The following is a 23,687-nucleotide window of genomic DNA, read 5'->3' on the forward strand; positions in this document are numbered from 1 at the left end:
AATACTTTAAGTATTCTAGCAAAAGTACTTTAAGTACTGTAATTCTTAGTACTAAAAATTATAGGGATATAACGAGTTTGTAGAAGAATTTCACTGTATGTGTTTAGATTATACACACTGACGCACGAGATATAAAAATTCATTGTACATATGTATATACACACAAACAATGTTTGTCGTGCATGCACGTAAACGTTATATATCTATTATATCCGTAGATTTATAACGCTTATCAGCGCGTAAATTCAAGTGATATCTTTCTTTAACGGACATGCGAATCCCTGATTGCACTGTGTGTTGATCTTGCGTGATTATCATTCGTGTTACTCGCAGTTTAGCTTTCTGTCGACATGTATTTATACACAATCACACATGTCACTTTCTACCATTTATATGGCAAACCTTTCATTATTGTTACATCTACGCGCACTAGATAATGAAAAAGATTTTGACATATGTACGCGTGAGAATATATACCTGTCATCATAAGCAAAATCCTATATGTTTTGCCGAAAAATCATTTTTTCTTTTTTTCTTGTAAAATACAATATGTTAAATTATTTTATTTTATTATCAAATTATTAATTTCAATTAATAATTAAATAGAATTGAAGAGCGAATCGCATTTTTAAAAACTCATTTATTTAGATTCACTACACCAATTTTTGCTTCATTAACTCTCTTTAGATCAACGAGAAGCAGTTACTCTCATACTGCCTCATCAACGTATTTCCTTCGAGCTGTTAGTTTTGAATTCGATTCGCTCTATGATCCTATTCACTCGCCATTTCACGTTGGTGTTCTCGTAACGCTTATATAATACATTTTCATCAGCATGAAAAAAAGAACCAACATTTTTTCCATATTTTGAAACACGAATTTTTGCAGTATTCGGCTTTCGTACAATATACTCGAGCGATTTATTTTGAAAGTGATGGAAATATCTCGAAATATGATATTTTACATATTAAAAAATATAGATGTATGCTAATCGTTGCATTTCTATTGTAACGAATAAGAAATTATTTTTTATAAAAAATTTGCTTATTGTTTAAATATTATCTTATTTAAAAGAAATAAAAATAAATAAAAATTTGAGAATATACATAAAAGTATATGTATATAATATATTTCATATTTGATACATGTAACTATGTTTGAAATATATTTTTGAGATAGACTACTTTCGAAATAAATGTCTCATTTATATTTCCGAGCTATTATAATTTATCTCCCACGCGTACATATGTGCGTAACCGCAGCTGCATTCGAGATCATTTAAGTTTTAAGATATCGAACGCTGATTTAGGATTATTTAATAATGGCGAGAAGCCTGCTTCCTCTCCATCTCCCTTCCATAGTTTGAGACGAAAATGACAGCTGCGGTTTCGTCGAATTTAATCACACGAGGGTCGATCTAGCCACGATAAAGAGAAAAAGAAAAATTAATTATAGTCGATGATGATATAATCGATAATGATCTAATGACGTAGCATGCGACATGAACGTACACAAGAGATGCGAGGAGAGCGTGCCGAATCTATGCGGATGCGATCACACCGAAAGACGTGGTCGTATACACCTGCACATCACGTGTTCCGGTAACAAGCTCACCATAGAGGGTAAGTTTCAATAAAATTACCGATTTATATTGATTTAAAATATAATATCACTGAAGGCTCTGATATGTAACTACACATTTCGTAAGATATTGGTCGAGAGTCAGGTAAATGAGGCATACAAATTTTCTCTTTTTGATTTTTCTTTATTAATAACTTGGCTAACTGACATATCATTCGCTGATGATAGTCTAAATTAGAGGTCGAAACGTACAAAGTTATTAATAAAAAAAAAATGAAAAAGAAAATGTGCTTCATTTTTATCGTAACTGGTTATCAATCCAATTTCTTACGAATATGTTGGATGTGTTTCGATATTCTCGTTTTTTTCTTTTCTTCTGATAACTCTATCTCTGAATTAATTTCTTAAAAGTTCTCGCATTTTTTAATATATTTTAATATATCTTAAAAATTAATTACTGTATTATTATGCTATATATTTGACGCAGAATACTATCCTGCTACTTTTGTTATATTTTTAAGTTACATTTTATTTATGCAGTTATTCTTAATAAACTATTTAGTTTCTTGGTTTCAAATATAACAATTATAACAATTTTTAACAACATTTTATATATATATATATATATATATGTGTGTGATATAAGTTGTGTTTCTTAGTGATATAAAATATATTTTTTCTTTTTGGCAATGTGAAAAAAAGGAGAACATTTAACACAAAACATAATTACTGTTTGAAATACTTTTTTTATGAACAAGCAAATTAGAAAACTGAATGATTAAGAGTCAAATGCGGATGTTAGTGCGTCGATTTCGCAGAAAATAATAATTTTTCTGCGTAATTGATAAGTGCACAGGGCACATATTTCCATTGGTGTATTTACCAAGATTTAAATTCTTATTTTTTAGAATTTTATCACTTATTAATTTCGCAGAAAAATTATTTTCTGCGAAATCGACGCACTAACATCCGCGTTTGACTGTTAATCGCTCAATTTTTTTAATTTGGTTGTTTGTAAACATTAAAAAGCCTTATTATCTCAGTAATTTATTTTTTTATAGTTCTAGATAAAAACTGAGAATTTTACATGTTATCTCAAAAAAATAAATCATGCATCAAAATGTATTAATATACATAAAAATCTCATTTTTATCGATATTATACATTTCTCATTCAATGCTTAAACATGTTGAACCTGTTTTTTACATTTTCTTAGGTAGGTAAAGAATATTAAAAAATAACCTTGTAGTGTTACGGTCCTTTTAATATCGCAATATAAAGCTTTTAATTAAATTAATTTTTGTGAACTCGGTCAGAATTGTGCCACGGAAAAAGTTTTCAATTTAAATTTTTTACAATAAGTACTTCTCGGGAAATGCCGGTTCATGTCGAGTCTATGTAATGATTGTGATAATGTGATTTTCGCAGCGAGGTTTCGAACGATGGAAAAGCATCGTTATTTCCTTCTCAATGAGACCGTTCTGACAAATCGATTAACTAGAATTGATTCGTCGATTGCAGTAAACGAATGGTCCGAAATTCAAGAAATTTTTAACGAGCATTCAAATTAGAGATAAAGGAAGAGAGAGAGAAACGATGATTATCTAAATTGCGCGATAACAATATTACATAATTTCGTTCGTTAATGACTCTCTATCAGCTTGACTTACGAATGTTACTCGTTCATTAAAATTAGGAAACTTTTTTTCTCTTTTTTTTCGTTCTACGATTTAAAGCAAAATAATAAAGCTGAATAATGTCATCCTTGTTTTTGAGATCCATCGAGGTCGATTTATCGGTTTCCATAAATAAGGCTATAACAATATGGCGTTAGAATTTTTACTGATCATATCGTTTATAATCGCGAGTACGATAATTGTAGGCATTGTAAGACGTTATTACCGTAAGGACGTAATGGCTCTGAATATCATTACAACCTGAGAGCGCAATTACTCGCAGCCGATACTGATGCGGCTATATATATTCGCCGGCAACCCCCTAAATTCGCCACGGAGTGTATTAAATTTTCCATGATTCTCGTCAAATCGGTTTATCGAGACTGATGTTGCTATGAGTGGCCTCGGCTTAACTTGTCTTAACTGCACTCGATATTACATTTCATAGATTGGACGTGTCTGAATTATAACACATTATTTTATACATACATGCTTTCATGAATAGAGATATCTTAATATGACCACTCAGATTACTCGGTAAATAACAAGCATCAGTTCTTGAGTATGAATGCCAATTTTCTATTGCAGTATTACATTTTTAACTAAAAAAATGTTAGACTGGGAACATACATATTTTAACTTTTTTAAAAGAATTTATTTTTATATTTTAATCTCTATTTTAATATTCTCTTTAACTGGATATATTATTGTTTTATTTATATAAAGTTATATTATTAATCAAATTATAATGTAGATATGAAAGACTGCAAAAAATTAGAAAATCGGTGCATCATGTGAAGTATAATATAATATTCTAATTTATTTCATATTTCTTATCATTATACATATATCTGTGAATTTAAATTTCAAATGATTCGTATATCTTGTAATTAATATTCTGTTTTGTAATAAAATACCAAAATGTGTCCGAGTAAATTATCAAAACAGTCAATAATACACTGATAATAATGAGCTTTAGTTGACGAGTTAGCCAGCTTTGTATATACATATCTACACAATAAATCAACGAATGGTTATATTTCAAGATTAAATATTTTTATACAGTATTTATATAAAAATTTGTTTTAATTCGAGACAATCGACTTATGAGAAAAAAATTACAATTATTTATAACATTTTTATCAATTTTCACTTTTTTCAATAATTATTTAAATTTTCTAATATGATATCATACAGATATAAATTATATACATATAAAGTAATTTTTTAATAAAAATAAATATACATAAAATTCTTGTATTCTTGTATCTGACATCATTATATATCCATTATCTCAAAGTTAAAGTGAACAATAATTTAACACTCACTCTATGATGCGCAACGGCGTAGTACATAACATATTGATCTAAAGTGGCAAATTATAAATGTTCTATTAATTATAGAAATAAACAAGCAATTAATTTCACAAGGAAAATAAGGAAGTAAAAATTGCTTACCTTACAATTGCTCCGCCGTTGGACAATGCTTTTCCGAGCCACTGCTATCTCTCTTGTCGGTCCTTTGCTGTTCCTTTGACACTTACACTCGCAAAAAAACGATTAATTATGATCGCGTTTTCACTAATTATATGAAATAGAATCATCACGTGGCACTTTATACAGCACTTGCGACATTAATTATACGCGACGCGCACTTTATCAAATTGCAATGGAAGAAAAATGTGAAAATTGCTCACGCGAAACGATTCGCTTGGCACTAGAGAACTACGCCAAATTACACATGTCACTCACTGCAACGATATCTATTGTTACTAAATAGGATGTGTTCTCGTTTCAAAATGTGTGTGTATGTTAGTGTAATTACTACCTTGTATTATAACGTAAATATGAATGTAAATAAACGAATTAAAATTGAAGATAAATATCCGAGGATCAGAAAATGCTGATTATTTGCATTGTTGATAAATTTCAATTGAATAAAATCACGTAAAACGAGCGTTTTAATCAAAATTAAAATTATCGATACATAAATGCTGAATTTTTATTTTGACGCCGTGTTGATAAGTATTAAAATACGTTAAATATTCTGTTTACTAATTAATTTCTCTGATATGTGATATGTCTATGTGAATTGAATTAATTGCTAGTTAATACAAAAATCGCAATAATTACGAAAATTAATTAATCGTGCAAGATGATAATCGCTAATTGTAATGATTGTAGGAAATGTTCGTTTGGCATGATTTTAATATTTGTTATGTTTGTATTTTGAGAGATAATGCGACGATAGTAACCATTTCAAGATAAAATAACTCGCGTGACTACCTTTCTGGTCGAGTTTTTTTCTATGAATGAGTACAACAAGGTAACTGCGTATAAACAACAGCGCCGGCGGCAGTGTTACGTAAAACAAGCGTCGCATTTTTCGACATGTAACGCATTGTAACGTTGTTTTCGTACGATTGTCACGCAGGAGTATAATTTCTATACGGATAGAATGAAATATATTTTTTAATTGAATCTACTCTTTTATTTGTTATATGTTTCTTTAAACGTCTTATCAATAGTTTCGTTGATCATGAGAGGGAATAAAATTGATCTTTTAATATAGAATTATCGTTTATAGGCGCCAATGGTGAAACCTTTTAATAAATTTAGAAAATATTTGTGCATCCGCTGCGATAACATCTTGACGCGTATCGCAATATTTTCATTTAACTGTAAGTGGCCCGACAAGCATTGCGGAGAAACGGCGTGTCGGTTCCCTCGAGGCTCTTATCACCTGTCGATTATCTTGAAAATTAGGTTTCTTCAAACTCATTCGCGGCTCTCCTGAACGGGCTACCAGGATATTACACCGTACTCGAGGTTTAATCAAAGTTATCGATAAAATCTATTAGAGGTTTCTTCGCACAAAACAAAGCATGACTTTTCTCCACTTAATTAAATTTTTCTTAGCCACGTTTCATCTCTCTAACTAATAGAGTATTAATTATTATATAAAATGTCACACCTTTTTAGCATTAACTGTACAATATAAATTATATATATATATATATATATATATATATATATATATATATATATATATATATATAAATAATTTCTCTGCAATATAAGACTATTGATTTAACCACTCTTGAGTATTTTAATAGAGTTTAATATTTGAAAGGGATAGATTATTGTGTAGAGAAAAGTTTTTATAAGTTTCGTCTAATTATCAATAATGAATTATATGATAAATTAAATCGATGCATATAAATATGTGGTAATAGAAAAAATTAATTGGTACGACGTGCATTTTATAATAAAATTTGACTAATATTTGATAATTTACGAAGCGCTTTTTTATAAATTGTTTTTAATATGAAACTTTTTCACTTATAATAATATTGATATTAGCATATTTTTCGAAGCATCCTACTGCGTGAAACTCGTTTGCACATAAATGTATGTTTCGCAACTTACTGTGTTTTTTTCCCCGAATTCTTTCCGAAAGAATTTGATTTGTTTGCAGTGCGAGAAGGACGAAATCTTATTCCGATGGATCCGAACGGGCTATCGGATCCTTACGTTAAGCTGAAACTAATCCCGGACTCGGACAACGTAAAGAAGAAAACAAAGACAATCAAGGCGAACTTAAATCCGGAATGGAACGAGACACTCGCCTTGTAAGTCGCCTTGCTCGTTTGCTGACTCAAGTTATGCCGGACAATTAGATATTTATTCTTGGAGATTAATATGTGTGTTTTTTTTAACGAGCATTTCAAGATGTTTTTCTTTCAACTGAGCGCTACGAGTATTAAACAATTTAAAATAATACACATTCCGCTCATACATATATTAAATTAATAACTAGGTACAAACTGTAATTAACTGTAAAATTAACTAGGTACAAACTGTAATTTGAATTACAAACTGTAATTTCGTCTGAAGTGAATTTGATGATTCAACTTGGTAAAATATTTTCCAAATTACACAAAACATTAAATTATGTAAAAATTTTTAATATTTTTCGACAATTTTACAAACTTTAGTTTTTTCAACAAAGAATTATATTGACATTTTGTTTACCAACATTATTTAATAAATAATATAGTAACACACACAAGTTAATAGATTTTTTAAAATAAATCAAATATTCTCTCTATTTTCTCGAGCTTTCTATCTTATGATTTATTAAAAGATCGATCACTCAAGTAGAAAGAGCACATCTTGAAATTGAATTATAAGAAATTGCAAGAATCGCTATCTTTGTAAGATAAAGCAGCGCTTAGCAATCTGGCTTTTACTATTAGCGACCTGAAACCCGAGGATAAAGATAGGCGGCTGTTGATTGAAGTATGGGATTGGGATCGAACGTCCAGGAATGATTTTATGGGATCCCTATCTTTTGGCATATCAGAGCTTATTAAAGCACCTGCGAGTGGTTGGTTCAAGCTTCTTACTCAAGAGGAGGGAGAATTCTACAATGTACCTGTTCCAGAGGAAGGTGTCGACCTCGCCGAGCTTAAAACCAAAATGCGGGTATTTATTTAGTTGGTCTTTCATTTATATCCTTCAATTTATATTTAAGTCCTTTTGAAATAATCTACTTAAAATTGTAAAATAATTTTTTTCGATAAATATAACGAATTAATTTCAAAATAACTCATTAATCGAAAACAATTAATTTTTTATTTACTTTTTTTTTTTTTGTATTTCGGATGATATAATTGCTAAGATATCTCTGTAAACTCATGCGCGAGTTAATTTCACGGATTTTATTTAGAAAACTTCAGTGACGAAGAAGACACATACAACCCAGGATAAGGACGTGCCCCACAATATGGGCAAGAGCGATCTGATACGAGCCAGCGACTTTAATTTCTTAATGGTACTCGGCAAAGGCAGCTTTGGCAAGGTGAGTTTTGACGATTTTCAGAGGTGTCTATACATACATCGAATTCGACTGCATTTCGACTTCGGGCTCAATAATTAATTCAAGGTCTTGCTGGCGGAGCGAAAGGGAACCGACGAGCTGTACGCTATTAAAATCTTGAAGAAGGACATCATTATCCAGGACGACGATGTAGAATGCACGATGGTTGAGAAACGCGTACTCGCGCTCTCGCATAAACCGCCCTTCCTCGTGCAATTGCATTCTTGCTTTCAGACAATGGTACGGATAGTTTCTTGTTAGTCTGGATTACGTAAATTTCTTTACTCAGATTACAAATTAAAAGGTAAAATAAAATATAACGAAAAGTTTATTATTTAATTAAATTAATATATATTTAATAAAATAAAATAAAATAATATTTAATTAGATATACTTAATTAGATAAATTTAAAAAAGTTATATGCAGGAATATTTCGTTTATTTTTATCTCGTAACCTAAGGCTTTTACTTGTATATATATTATATATTGTAAATTTTAAGCTAAATATTAAAATATTTTGAATACATTAAATTCTAAAGTAGAAAGTTAAAATTCCGTTGTAAGGCAAAGTCTACTTGAAACATGTAAAAAGGTAACCCTCTCGTTTATTCTCATTTTCAAAATTTGATTCAAATGTTATGACACAGAATGGTATAATCTGCTTATTAAGTTTTCTATTAAATTTTCTCAAAGAGGGGAATGTTGAGTGAAAAGCACATAAGCTCTCTTGTATGCGGGCGATGTGAAACACGATGAAAGATTAACTGAAACATTTACTTGCGGCTTACAAAGATCCGCTTTCTGCTTTCCACCTCAGGATCGTCTATACTTCGTAATGGAATACGTGAACGGCGGCGATCTGATGTACCAAATACAGCAGTGTGGCAAATTTAAAGAGCCGGTGGCAGTGTGAGTATTTTAACGTTCGTGAACGTGCTCCGCTTTAACTTGCGGATCGATATCCTTAACTCTATTAAAGCATCGTGAGACGATGACGACAACGCGACAACTCTCGAACGATTCACGTTGTCGAACTTTCTCAACGCATTTCGAGTACGAAATGAAAACCGATTGTATCCGGGAGATGCGCTTCGTCAAGGCGAACGTTCGCGAGCCTCGTGTCGCTTCATCGTCATCATTATTGTTATCATGACCTTAAGTTTTAATCATTAATCCCGACTCGTATCCGTCAGAAAACCTCGGTTATTTTATCTTGTATTCATGGCATGTTTCCATCAAATTTCACACAAATTCTTATTCCAAGTTCCATGATTGATCTCGACACGACGAGTATATCGCTCTTTCGTCGATTTAAGTCTCCCTTTACATTTGCAGGTTCTACTCGTCTGAGATAGCGATCGGTTTGTTCTACTTGCATTCTCGTGGCATCGTCTACCGCGATCTCAAGCTGGATAACGTTCTGCTGGATCAGGACGGTCACATAAAGATCGCCGATTTTGGCATGTGCAAGGAAGGCATCACCGGCGATAAAACTACAAAAACGTTTTGCGGCACGCCCGATTACATAGCGCCGGAGGTGAATGTCTAAATCCAGAACTTATGTAATGACATTGTCTTGGAATATTAGCGAATGATTGATATATACACTTTTCTGCAAAATTTTAAAACAAATTCTTAGCACAAATCTGACGGAGATGTCATCATACATTTCTCACAATTTTTTTTAACTTTAATTTCTCATATCTTGGCAACACTAAGTCTCAAATTAAAATTTTATTAAATTCAACTTAAATTACAAAAGTAAAAATATTAAACTCTGCATTTTTGCTTTAAAATTTTTATTCGAAAATTAATCTTTTATTGATTTGCCTTGAAAATTATAGCATCTTGTAATTTTTACTGCAAAAAACCAACTCTCTGAATATTTCACAAGAGAAATAATAGCATATATATTTTAGTTAACTTGAGAGGATATCTAATAAAATTTCATTGAACTTTTGGGACTACTTTTCCTGTCAGAATTAGATTAGTCTTTATCTCTACGCAGATTATCTTATATCAACCTTATGGCAAATCCGTGGATTGGTGGGCTTACGGTGTATTGCTCTACGAGATGCTAGTGGGTCAGCCACCGTTCGATGGCGAGGACGAGGACGAACTTTTCTCCGCTATTACGGACCATAATGTCAGTTATCCGAAGAGTCTATCCAAAGAGGCCAAGGAAGTTTGTAAAGCGGTAAGCATGTCTTCTATATCCCAGTATTACCTCGATAGCTTCCTGGAATTTAAATAAGTTTTAAAACAGAGTTTTAAATTTATTTAAACATATTTTAAAGAGAATAATCTTTTTTAAACTAGCATAACTTTGTCATCATCGATATTAAATAATTAAATATAACATCTGTTTTATTACTGAAGCTTTTATAAGTTTGTAACGATTCTGAAAACTGACGCGTGGTATGACAGAGAAGTTCCCAGCTGAAATTTAATCTATTTGCGGAAATATGTATAATGTATATGGATAACGTATCCATCCGGTAATGAATTTTTCTCAATTAAACTCAATTAAATTTGTTTGTTACAGTTCCTCACAAAGAATCCGAGCAAGAGATTAGGATGCGGAGGACGCGGCGAAGATGATGTACGGAGCCACGCGTTCTTCCGGCGTATTGACTGGGAGAAAATAGAGAATCGCGAGGTGCAACCACCCTTCAAGCCAAAGATTGTAAGCATTTGTCCGAAAATAAATATAGTAATTCTGGAGGTGATGGCCAAGGAAAAAATCGTAGAGTCAGCAGATGGCAATACTTTTTTATGTTATCAGAAATCAAAATTCTAATTTGTTTTGTTAATTATAAGGAGAAAAAAATTAAAGTTTATGTTGAAATTAATTTTGTAGATTTTCAATTGACAGTGTTGAGAGGAAAAGAAACTATGGCCATTACCCTATCTTCGGATGTATCTAAAATAAAAATGCTTTTAACGATTGTTCTTTGTTTGTGCAGCAACATCGTAAAGACGTGAGTAACTTTGACAAGCAATTCACCTCAGAGAAAACGGATCTGACTCCTACGGATAAGCTGTTCATGATGAACTTGGACCAGACGGAATTTATGGGTTTCTCGTATCTCAATCCAGAGTTTGTGCAACACGTTTAAGCGGAATACTTTATCTCAGGCTCGTATCTATCCTTCACTTCATTCCTCGACGTCCATCTTTCTCTTGTCACTCAGGGCTCTCTCATCCCCATCTCTTGCTCTCTATCCATTTTCTCTTTCTCTCTCTCGCTCTATCTCTCTATCTCTCTATCTCTGAATCTCGCTGTAGCATTTTCGTGATAAAAAAACGAGCGAGAATTTGGTGCGTTGTTGCGTTTTCGAATTTCGTTAAGAATTCACGCGAGATTCTCCGATGTATTTCTAAGAGCGATAGTCGATTATATTACTACGCTGTAAGAAAGGTAAAACAAGAGAAAGAAATACGGCGTAGGTGCTGAATATTGGAACGAATCCAAATAACTATCGCGAGAAAATGATGAACGAACGGAGAAATAGCACGCAAAGAAGAAATGGCACGTTAAGACGGAAATTTCAAAATCGATGTCTTCGTTCTCTGCGTATATTATTATGCATTTACTTCAGTAGTCTCTCTACTGTCGCCTTCCAGAGTATATATAATATATATATGAGACGAATGAATGAATATATATATGTGATTATATATACATATACATAATATATACATAAAAGTCATTACGGTATATATTACATACATATATATACATAAATAATATATATTATACATTATAAATTTCTATCGATATTTCGTTAACGTTGCACTTCTCGTCGGTTTAATCTTCTTAAGTAGCGGATCTTTAGAAACTTGGGTCCTTAGATTCTCCGGACTCACGACGGGTTAAGAATTTATTAGCGCTATGTCGAGATCGATTCTCATATTAACATATTATACATACATATATACATACACAACACACATGTAACATTTACATGACACACAAGTGACATGTCACGATATTTTTTCCTTTCTCCTTTATTCGTTGCGGAAGCACGAGTCTGAAGTGTCTTTTCTAGTTTTTCTCCGTCGTTCTTCGATAGGAACGCGGATACGACTACAGGAACCATGCTCGATAAACTCTCGTATGTATACATTATATCAGTAAGTAATGACACAGAACGCGATTTTGATGCGAGCCGGGGATGCGCTGAGTCGATCGCGGCCTGTTAATAATAAGTGAACGAGATTATTGTGTCGAATAATACAGAGGACGGGATCTTATAACAAAAAAAAAAAAGAAAAAAATCTCGCACTTATGCGAGTAGAGGATAAAATCGACAATATAAACGCCGGCGTGCGCGCGTGTAAAGTTTTATGTATTCTTTGTTGATGTAATAATACGCCGTGCGATATTATTCGACACGATAATATTTTACACGCGGGGGATGCGCGAGAATATATAATACAATTAACTCGAACACACTCTCTGCGATTACGTAAAATTTTTTACCGTATACCGTTATATCGAACGGATTTTCTGATTTTACGTGTGATATATATTATTATAGATACGACGCGAAGAATTTATTCTCTTGTGGTACCATTATATAAGGAAATAAAGATTTTATATTTAAATAATGATAAGCGTATTTATTGTTGAATATTATGAGTACGCTTATCATTATTATGAATAATGTTTCCCATGCGAGCGAAGGATTATTAATTTTGCATTGTCTTGACAATCGAAAGGATCAAGAACAGAGTCTTGGTCCACTTAGCGCTTTCCTCGCGCATCTTTGTAATTACATCGGTGCGCCCGCTTTTCTCGCCGAGTCTTTCTAATTTATCTCGTCGAGAAGGGCACATTTATCGGAGGGAGCTTAGTAAAACTTAGTACAAGCGAGTATATAAGCAAAAAGAAAGGCATACTCATGCAATGTTTTTCTCCTCTGTTTTCTCAACGATCGCGGCGTGCGCGTGCGATCAATAGCGTTGTTAATAATTATAATTAATTAATGCCAATATATAATTATATTGTAGACGTAGTTGGCGAGCTCGCAACGTGAGCTTTCTCTTCGTTTTTGTACATCCGGTATTGGTAAATCGACGAGCGACTCTTCTTCGAACTTATTTATACGATACAGCTACAATTGATATAATTATAATACAAGATATATTGCCAAGACGAAAAAATAATAACAGCGGTTTTTTTTTGCGTGTGTTTCGAAGATAAAATTATTGCTAGAGAATAATCGCAATTGCTCGTCGAGTTGCCGCATAAAAATATAAAATTCTCAAGGATGAGTTTGTGTCCTTTTTCCCTTCTTCTCGTATCTTTTTATTATAAGGGATGAATCTTCAGGATTTAATCCTGTCTCGTTTAAAATAACTTCTAATTTAATTAAGGTAGGATTCAAACTCGCTGCACGATATTCTCGATATCACGGAATCGTGAAATTGTGCTCACTGAATAATGCGATTTTTTTTGTATAAATATTATATCCCGATATCTTTTAAATTACAAAATATATTGTATTTTTTCGCTGCTGTATAAATATACGCTTTTACGGGCACCGTCATGATAAAAGGATACAAGTTCGCGATTCTTTACAATTCTGAGAGTATCAGTTATTATTGAGCGTGTTCCGATAATATAAAAGATTTAATATAACTCTCTCGCCCTTTTTCTCAACGGGTGATTCGATCTTGTTCTTCGATCGGGCGTTTTCGCGCAGTCTCGCCGCGAAATCATGTTCTCATTTTAACGTCGGATTATGCGATGTAATTTCGAGGAATCATAATTCGCAAATTTATCAGTTGAAATTCAACTGAATTTTGTTTTTTTTTCTGTATAGCGTATATGCGTATTGCTAATTATATTTATATATATATATATATATATATATATATATATATATATATATAATGTTATATTATATTATAATTATATTATTATACAAGTCTCTCTCGTCGAGAGAGAGAGCTGTGGTAGTTGGCACATACTAGCTCTCTGTATATCTTGTGTTCTCCGCATTCGTTCGCATCTTCGGATATTACGGTAATACAATATATTTTTCGCTTATCTATGATATTATAGCAATTTTAAGTAATGTAATAAAAGTTTTATTGCGCCTGTGTTAAAATAAAATATATCATTCCATGTTTACAATCTCACAAAAATCTGATGCCACTTTTGTGAAAGATAACGACGATAACATTTATTGTTATAAAGCGGACTTCGAATATCTTTGCAGAAGGCTGCGCGATCTGCGTCCGAAATCTATTTTTGTACTAAAAAAAAAAAAAAAAAAAAAAAAAGATGAAATTGAAGAAGGAGAGGCTGTGTCGCTTCTCTTCTTTTCCTATGCGCGAATCTAATAGATATCTCGTTGTCACATTTGTGGCAGTTTTCGTAGCTTTCTAGTCTATACGCTGGTTCAGACACTGTAAGAAGGCACCATTAAGGGTAGCTGATAAGTTACAATCGCTGACGCATCTATTTAGGAGAAAGAGAAGATGCGTTTAAGCCGCAAATTTTGCAAGAGCAAAGATACGATTTCACAACAAGGCATTTTTTTATTTTAATCAACTGTAGACTGTTATCTATAAAATTATATTATACAAGTTTAATTCTAAACAGTACATTATTTTAATATAAAATCTTGATTTGAGAAATTATCTTTCTCTCTTTTCTTTGGGTTTAGAAAATTGCCATTTTATTTAGTAATGTAGACCCTGTTTTTTTTCCCCGAGAGACGCATAACTATTTGCATAATACATATGGTATGTATCTTTATTTTTACGAGTAAAATTTTTTTGTACTGTTTAGAATTGAATATAAAGACGTATTGTGTCAAAAAAACCGACACTCTCATTCTTGGCAATCCACTTTCGCTTCTACGTGATTGATCAGCGATAAGGATTGGTTTGATGATGAATACTCGAAAAGTGGCAAAGTCTTTAATGAGGAATGTCAAACAAGTGATAGTGATTTTATAATAATTGTGGTTTTTTTTCTTAATAGAAAGACGTGGCGAGATATCAGCTTCCGCGGCAGCTGCGTCTTTATTATCTCGATTTCTCTATCTATCTCTTTCCCTTCCTTTCACTCACTCTTCCTTTGAACTCTGTTGTTCTGTCTGTCTCTTTTTTCGGAACTCTAGTTCTAGGTGTTTAATCTTTTTCGGAAGGTAAGGAGTAGAGTATATTCTTATTAATATATTATAGTTTCAAGGGAATCGAGTGCTCGTGTTCGTCGATCGTGGTTCTGAACGAGAAAATCCGGAAAAATTATATCGAGTCTTTTTAAAGATGAAAATTGAAAAAAACAGATAATCGAGAATCAAATTTTTAAATATATAATATTTAATATTTACTTGCTTTATCTTTGCACATTTTTATTAATATTTTATTTATTGTACATAAGATAATGAATTATTTTTCCAACCAAGAAAGGGATAAAATGTACGATGTTGAAGGTACATAAGACGAGATGTTTTTCCTTCGGAACCGTGAATCGTGAACAATGTTCGTGTACGTAACGCATTCGCAGCGATATTAAGTTTTAAGACATTTCGTGGGAAATGTCTTTGTAGCAAAGTTCCAGCAACATTTAATTTCAATATATTACAAAAGTTTATTATTAATTTTATTATAATTTTTGTAAGGCGCTGCTTTTGCTTAGTAACGTATATATTTATCTTTTCATAGAAATTCCAACAAGTTTTTGAAAAACATTCACATATCTCTATAATTAATCGATAGATTTTCTAATTTCATTAATAACGCTGCAGATGCGTGCGCACAACGCGCGTAATCGCGGAGCGTATTCGAGCGATTGACTAGCGCGTTATATTTAGCTCTTAAGTTAATTAAACGAGAAGAGTAGCGAATAAAAAAGAACAAAAAAAAAAAAAAAAGAAATAAGTAAAAAATAGGAAATATATAGAGAGACGTAGAGAGTAATATATATAGAAGAGAATAATCGCGCGTAGAGCTCTATTTCATCCTACCATACTGTAATTAAATCTATCGTTCTCCTGATTATATGCCCATATATAATACACTTATTTACACACATAAACGCATATTTTTAAGATGTTTTTGTGCATTTATAATGTCGTAATAAAAGTTCCGAATCTCTCTCGTGTCATGACAAGATTTGTTAGAGCCCCTGCGCGACATTGTCTCTGTTTGTGTAACAAGCAACTTTTCCAATATTTATTTAACATTTGAAATTTACCAAAATTTTTTGATATTCTTATGAAATATCTTTAAGCATAGTATATTATTTTTAAAATTTATCTTGTACATTTTATTACATTCCATTTTCGAAAAATTTAAAATATTGTTACATAATATAAAATTTCTATTAAAAAAAATATGAAATCAAAAAGTTTATTAATGAAATATTTCGAAGGGGGTGACTGTCAAAAAACATTTTTTTATAACCAATATATTTTGGCAATAAATTATTTCTCTCTACTTCATTTATATGCTATTATATGTTTAACAATTTTTCATTTTGCATGAAAAGTCGATTTGTCTTTCTATTGTTAATATATGTACATATGCATTATTTCACTACGAATATATACATTGTTTCTTTTTCGTTTAATATTGATTAATAAAGACATCTGTTTTTGATTTTAAATTGTTGAGATCTTTCTCATTTGTCTCTTAAGAATCCTAATTAATTTTGTTGGAATGATTTTAAAAATATATGTTTATTCAATTTTTATTAGTTTTTTTACTCTCATTTCATAATGTGCCGTATAAAATGATAATTGTATAATTTAGTGGAATAATTGGGTTTTAATAAAATTAGAAGAATTATACATGATTAACAGTTATAATTACACATTAATATTGATGGGTTATTACATAAACGCGATACTTTTACATGTAGAACAATGATATAAAACTACACAGTATTTTGTAAATGTTTCGCTCGTGTAATATCTTTTATATATTTCATGAGAATTTTCAATAAATATAAGAAATTCTTTCTATTGTATAGAACATAGAAGATTTAAATAAGAAAGATCTGTGAAAAGAAGACAAATATTATTAAAATTCGAACGACTTGACTCTCTCATAAACATAGAAATATGATTGCGTGTATCTTAATCGTAAATGGTGCGTGCGTCAAAATAAAAAAAAAAAAAAACCACAATGTGGAATCTTAATAAAATGGCAGAAATTTATCTCTGTAAATAGAATTATATTCATATCTCTTCCCATAGAAATCCCTTGATTTTTTTATAATAACTCCTCAATAAATGTGTACAACTCTCTTTTTATCTACATATATGTGCATCTCTTTCTGTATATTCTTCTTTATATATTCTCTGTGCTTGTTTATGCTGCTTCCTTGAAAACATTAGAAATCTTTTTTTCAAAAAAATCTAAAATTATTAATTTTTTTTATTATGTAATATTTACTTTTTATTACTTTAAAGTAAATGTTGCTTTAAAATAAATTAGAGTTGTTTTTCATCAATAAATAAATAATACACCGCTTTACTCATTATTTTTATTCACGAAATTCTGTCTTGTTAGCCCGATGCTTCGAATCTGTACGATATCTTAAGTAGAAAAAAAATGTTTTAATTTATATTAAATATATATTTAACCGAGTATATTATCATTATTAGAATTATACAAAACCTTGACAGATGAAAAAGTAAATATCCGCTATATATAGGACGGCGACAAATTGTGGTTCCACAACAGACTGCTATGCTCTGTTTCAATGATCCTAGGATCAAGCCCACCCATGTTCCTACATATTAAGAGTGTTTAGTGTGCACTCCGCAGCGTATGATTACAAAGTAAAAAAGCTTTATCAATTGACTTATTTACTTAAGAAAAAAAAAGTGTATAGAATTTTAATGAAAGACATATTACAAAAAAGAAGTTATCGAACCACCAATGCACGTGCCTATCTATTATGCAAGTGGATTATTAAATGCATATAAATGCGATCTAAATTTCCTGAGACCGAATCATACTGCCGAAGAACATTCTTGTAAAAGTCAATTATAGTGGGACTTTTTACTTGTAAACGTATGCTGGGAGTGTCCCAGGTAGAACATGAAACTCACAATGATACATTATGACGTCATCATGATTTTATTTATCACTTAAAAGTTACCTAAACAAAAATGATTAAAAAATGAGTTAAAGATGACAAAAAGAATCATAAATTCCTAAGTTCAATAATCGCATATATAATTTTAAAAAGATTATGTTGTTTAAATATAATTAAAATATACATGAATAATTAAATAAACAAGTAATTGCGTAATATATATAAAAAATGATATTATAATATCAAAAATAAGTCACCAAAACATTGCCAAAAGTATATCAAATCAGATCATTATGATTTTTCTAAAATGATTTTTAGGTGACATCATAATAATGTCATTATGAGTCTCACGTTTCTACCTGGGTGTTCATGAAATACTCTTATTGTTAGTATGCTCGATCTTGGGACCTTCAACACAGAGAGCGAAACACTCTGCTACGGAGCCATAATTTGCCCCATCGGAAATTTAGATTACATTTATATATATTTACATAATAAATAGCCGTGTATTGTGTGCGATTCGATCGGTCATAATATTTGTTGCGATAATGTCTTTGTTCCGTGAGTGATCTACATATAACAATAGCAATAAAAATAATTATAATAAAAAAAATAACTTTCATATTTTCTGAATGAAAGAACGATATTTTTCTTGCTCTCTTCTTTTACAAGTACAAAGCAATTAGTTCAAATAGTCTAATAATATATTTAATAATTATTTTATATATTATATATGTCTCCTCTAATCTTATATTCGAGAGAGAGAGAGAGAGAGAGAGAGAGAGAGAGAGAGAGAGACTTTCCAAAGCTTTCTTTCTCTTTCTAAACGTGGCGCATTATTTGATTGGTACACGCAGCGCAGGCTGGCTGATTACTATGCTTTGATTTTTCACAGTTGGCAGCATTGGAACAGACGCCACCTTTCCTCGTCATTTAAACGCTAGCCGCTAAAATACGCGGACGTTCCGTACAGTTTCTTTGATACAAAATAAAAGCTCAGTTAATTCTTTCTGAAAATATTTTCGCAGAAGAAGATCGCAAAAGTTTTAAAAAGAAGCCACCAAGCGTAAGAAGAACAATCAAGAATACAAAAGTAAGCATATCGAAGAGGAAATCATTGCAAGCAAAATGTAATCTCGTCGACGGGAAAAAGCAGCGGGAAACGGAGGTAGGTCCCTTTGTTACTGTGTAATGCTTTAATATTGGATCTGTAATTATATGCACATATAATGCGGAATATATAGAAAATTGAAAGGAGGGAGATCAGTTTTTATTTTATACAAATAAAAAATAAATCTATGAATATATAATTGATTTATTGTATTACATTCGTACTCGCGTGTATTCTAAGCTATAGTTCTATGCTAGATTCGACAAAAATTGGCTAACACTTTGGACTACCCGGTATACAGAGTTGGTTTGATTCCTCTCGCCGAACTTGTCGGTGATTAGTTATTACAGTATATTTCGGCTATGTACAGTTTCACTAAGTTAAAAGGTCGCCGCGAAAATAGCTCTATACGAAAACTCCCTTATAACATTTTTCATAAAAATTTGATAAAAGGAAAAAAAATAGATAAAAAAAGAAAAAGAGAAAATTGAACGAAAAAACGGAATATAAAAAAAAAGTAATACAATAAATGGAGCTATTAAAAATCGTGGCACGTTATTAGAAATCGTGATTAGTATTCGCTTAATAATCGTATCTTCTATGTACAATTTGTAAACGTTTCGCTAAAGCTAACATAAACGTCTACATGTAAATATATAATGTAAAAAAAAGTATACTCGTTGAAGACGAACTGGGAAAATATTCCCTCCTAATTCTAACATGATGAAAATGTAAGTGTCTAAAATTGCGGATCCCTATGCATCCAAAGATCTGTGGAAGTAGGAATCTATACGGATTCTAAGAATTCGATATTATGAATTTTCAGATTCCAAATATTCGTGCAATCATAAATTTATGGATTGAAAAATCCGTGAAAATATGAATTTGTAAGTCGAAGAATTTACGAGAATTTGTCTAGAGATTTACAAATTGAAGAAAGATACGAATTTATGAAAACACGAATCTGTGGATGCTATTGATTTATCGAAAGGCGGATTTTGAGAATCCGAGAGTCTAAAAAATATGCGGAACTATGGATATATGAATGCGCGATTTGATCTATGGATTTCAAGGATCCGCGCGGGTCTATACATGTATATCTATATTTATATACGTGTATATAATATACATATAATTGATTGATTGTGTTAAATTGGGATGTACATGCTATGCCGCGAGCCTGCTCATCGGCCGAAATACTGCACGGTGCTCCGAAACATTATAAGGCATCGCCACTTGCTGCTACTTACAAAGTCGTCCTCACGATTTCGAGCATACTGATCTCGTTTCATTAATATACCCCTATTGTTCCATAGTATTCTAGTCTTGGAAATATTTTTAATTAAGTGATCGCATATATATAAAATTTATAAGGCAGTAATATAAAAATTCATAATTCAAATAAGCACATAATTATTAAAAGTAAAAATTTCTATCCTTCTAATGCCGATAAGAATTGTCAGATTATAATATATTATAATTAACAATAATTATACTTTGCTAGTTATAATAATTTTGTTCGCAATAATAATTCAATACACGTAATCTAGCATTAAATGTGCCATTCTCAATTTATGATATACCAACTTACATCTATGAAATTCAGAAAATTACGACAAATATTAATTCCACGCTAAAATACGAATTTTTTTTAGTTTTGTTTATTTCGTGACACAAGATCCATTTTCCGCTCTATGCGCAACCTTGCTAATTAATTCGCGATGCTCTGTCCGATCTATGGGATTCCGCGTGAAATCGTGATACACACACGTGAGATCCATATTTCCAGGCGTCATGGCTGCTGTGACCCGCATGAGATTTCCGTGTGAACGAACGAGAATTCGTCTCGACAGACGATCGTTACTAGAGACACTCGAGTCAGATTGAAAAAGTTACTTATAGAAGTAATATAATTTCAAAAGATATACGTTAAACATGTTCATTATAAAAATAATATCTATATAAACATAAAAAAGGTTCATTAAGAATAATTATACAAGTTTAAGAACATTTAACGAATTTAAATTCCAATCTAAACTCCTCACAACAATTAGAGGAACACCTAAATTTTCTTGAAAAATAGGCAAAATTTAATCAACTGTAACTTTGTTAAAAATGAATGAAATTTAAATTTAAAAAAAGCGTTTGTAAAAATTCGTAAAATTGCTTAGTTTAAGTTAGAAAATTTGGAAAATAAAGTCAATTAATATAAAAAAATTGGTTTCTAGTACACCGACACTACATTGATTTTTTATTAATTGTAAGTGTCAGTAAGAGAAAAAAAAGAAACATTTAAAAACTTTTTTTCTCCACCGAAATTTAAAAAAATTTATAAAAATTTAAAAATTATCAGCGAAAATTTAGAAGTCTACCGATCATCATATAAACGTTTCGCAAGCCATACTTGGCGGGTCTTACTGTTCTGTTGTGAGGAGTTTATATTAATTTTAACAAACTTAAAAAATTGAATTAATTACACATTTCATCTAAAAAATGCAAAAAAGCTATCTTAATATAAGAATAATTTTGTATTGTTTATAAAAAAACAGATTTATAAAAAAATATTTAATTTCGAAATAAATTAATGTATGTTATAACTTAAAAAAAATTATTTCAATTTAAAAAAAAAAATGTATTTTGTTTTGTAATGTTTAAGTTGAATTACAAAAATAAAATAAAATCGAATAAAATCATACACAGCAATAAACTAAATATATTGTCAATGTTTTTTTTCTGAAAAAATATGTAATCTTAAAATTAGCATAATTTGTAATTCAGATTTTCTCAGTCAACAGATAAGATATAATTTTTGCATAATAGTTTTTTTTTCGTATATAATTATTATTGATATAATGCGAAACTTGAAATTTATCTTGAAAAAATCGTGAAGAAAGTACTAGTCTGACTCGAGTATCCTAGTCAGTTACTCGAACGTTACTAACACGAGGGCACAGGAACTCACCAACCTTAATGCATATTGATACGAAGTGGTGACTAGTAGATTTTTACCGATCACTCCGCCGCGTCCGGTCTATACGTTTTCACCAACAGAAGGAATTTCTTAGGAATAGAAAAAGAGATAATATTGTGAAAAATATCGAAGAGAAAGTTTGCAAAACGAGATAAAAAGTTCAACGATTTTACATTATATTGTAACACATGGTTTGTAATAATAATGATTCTTCTGATGACGCGTTTCAACCATTTATATATTCCTTTGCGTTGTATATCGCGCAGACAGCAAAACATTTTTTTACTGCATTAATAGTCTATCATCGTTTTTCATTATATATGACAGACTTATAAGCAGACGCGCGCATATTACGAATAAATAAGCATTTATGAATATTTATCCTGAATTAATCCATCGCGATATCTGTCAGAGACTACTAAGAAGTGTGCTTTATTTCCCGTCTGCTCTTACTGAGTATTTTAGTATTGCCAATATCTTTTGACGAAAAATTTGATTTCGAGAAATTAATCTGAAATCTTCTGAGGAAAGATATTTTTTTTTAATTATTCGCGATCTTTAGAGATATATATGTATATCATCGTGCTAATTATTTCACAATATCTCCTCTTCTTTATTATTCGCGGTTACTGAAACGTTATCTCGAAAAAAAGAAGATAAGAAGGAAAGGATGGAATTGCATATAGTCTCTCTCTCTCTCTCATGTAGTATGTACAGAATGTACGAGGAGTTTGGTGCTTACATGAGTCTCACTACAAATTCCGCGAGTTAGAGTTTTTAGAGGTCGGACGCGGCGACGGAGATAAAGAGCGCGATTAATTAAATCCGCGACAAGTGACATTCGCCGAATTTGTCATCTGATCCCAAACTGTTCGACACCTCGTGGACTTTCTCCAGTGTGGTAGCTGGATGCCGAGTCGCTTGCACTCGTGCGCGTATGCCATGAAGGACTGACAGTAACAGTGCTCGGTCGGACACTCGCACATGTCCTGAAGGCAGGCTCTGTAGTACATCATCGGGTTCACCTTCTTGTGACAGGGATCGAAGATTTGTGATCTCAGTCGATTGCACAGTCTATAATCACGAAAATTATAGTGTTGTAAAAAATATAACTTATAGGTCGTTTATTTTGAAAGAGATAGAAGTGAGGTTTCAAAAATGTTTGTAATAATATTTGGGACGTTAAAAAAAAAAGAATAATAATTAGCCAAACTATATATGTATATTAATTAAGAATTATATTAGTCGAGTAGCAATGTTGTAATACATTTAATGTTGGCAACATTATTTTTTATAATTGCAAATAATTTAAGAATAATAGAATCTTATTGTTAGAGAAATTATTTTACAGTTGTATCAAATGATATCGATAGTACATTTAATGATATTGATAGTCA

At 31.2% G+C, this 23,687-nt stretch overlaps 2 protein-coding genes across 5 annotated transcripts in view; one reads left to right on the plus strand and one right to left on the minus strand.

Annotated features, from left to right (window-relative positions):
• Pkc53e (Protein C kinase 53E) overlaps positions 1-16,257 on the plus strand; it is a 61,063-nt gene extending 44,806 nt beyond the window's left edge. For all 3 annotated transcript variants that reach the window (XM_072888553.1, XM_072888552.1, XM_072888554.1), the window contains 10 exons: positions 1,494-1,622; positions 6,735-6,888; positions 7,516-7,744; positions 7,989-8,120; positions 8,205-8,378; positions 8,957-9,048; positions 9,475-9,676; positions 10,148-10,336; positions 10,685-10,825; positions 11,106-16,257. In XM_072888553.1, coding sequence (XP_072744654.1) covers positions 1,494-1,622; positions 6,735-6,888; positions 7,516-7,744; positions 7,989-8,120; positions 8,205-8,378; positions 8,957-9,048; positions 9,475-9,676; positions 10,148-10,336; positions 10,685-10,825; positions 11,106-11,258 — 1,595 coding nt within the window. In that variant the 3' untranslated portion in view covers positions 11,259-16,257. The remainder of the gene's footprint in view (positions 1-1,493; positions 1,623-6,734; positions 6,889-7,515; positions 7,745-7,988; positions 8,121-8,204; positions 8,379-8,956; positions 9,049-9,474; positions 9,677-10,147; positions 10,337-10,684; positions 10,826-11,105) is intronic.
• Positions 16,258-19,505: 3,248 nt separating this feature from the next.
• Cv-2 (crosveinless 2-secreting protein) overlaps positions 19,506-23,687 on the minus strand; it is a 44,034-nt gene continuing 39,852 nt past the window's right edge. For both annotated transcript variants that reach the window (XM_072888555.1, XM_072888556.1), the window contains exon 11: positions 19,506-23,364. In XM_072888555.1, the coding sequence (XP_072744656.1) occupies positions 23,106-23,364 (259 nt within the window). In that variant the 3' untranslated portion in view covers positions 19,506-23,105. The remainder of the gene's footprint in view (positions 23,365-23,687) is intronic.

The sequence above is a fragment of the Anoplolepis gracilipes genome, chromosome 3 (assembly GCF_047496725.1).
Source record: "Anoplolepis gracilipes chromosome 3, ASM4749672v1, whole genome shotgun sequence".
Lineage (NCBI taxonomy): Eukaryota > Metazoa > Arthropoda > Insecta > Hymenoptera > Formicidae > Anoplolepis > Anoplolepis gracilipes.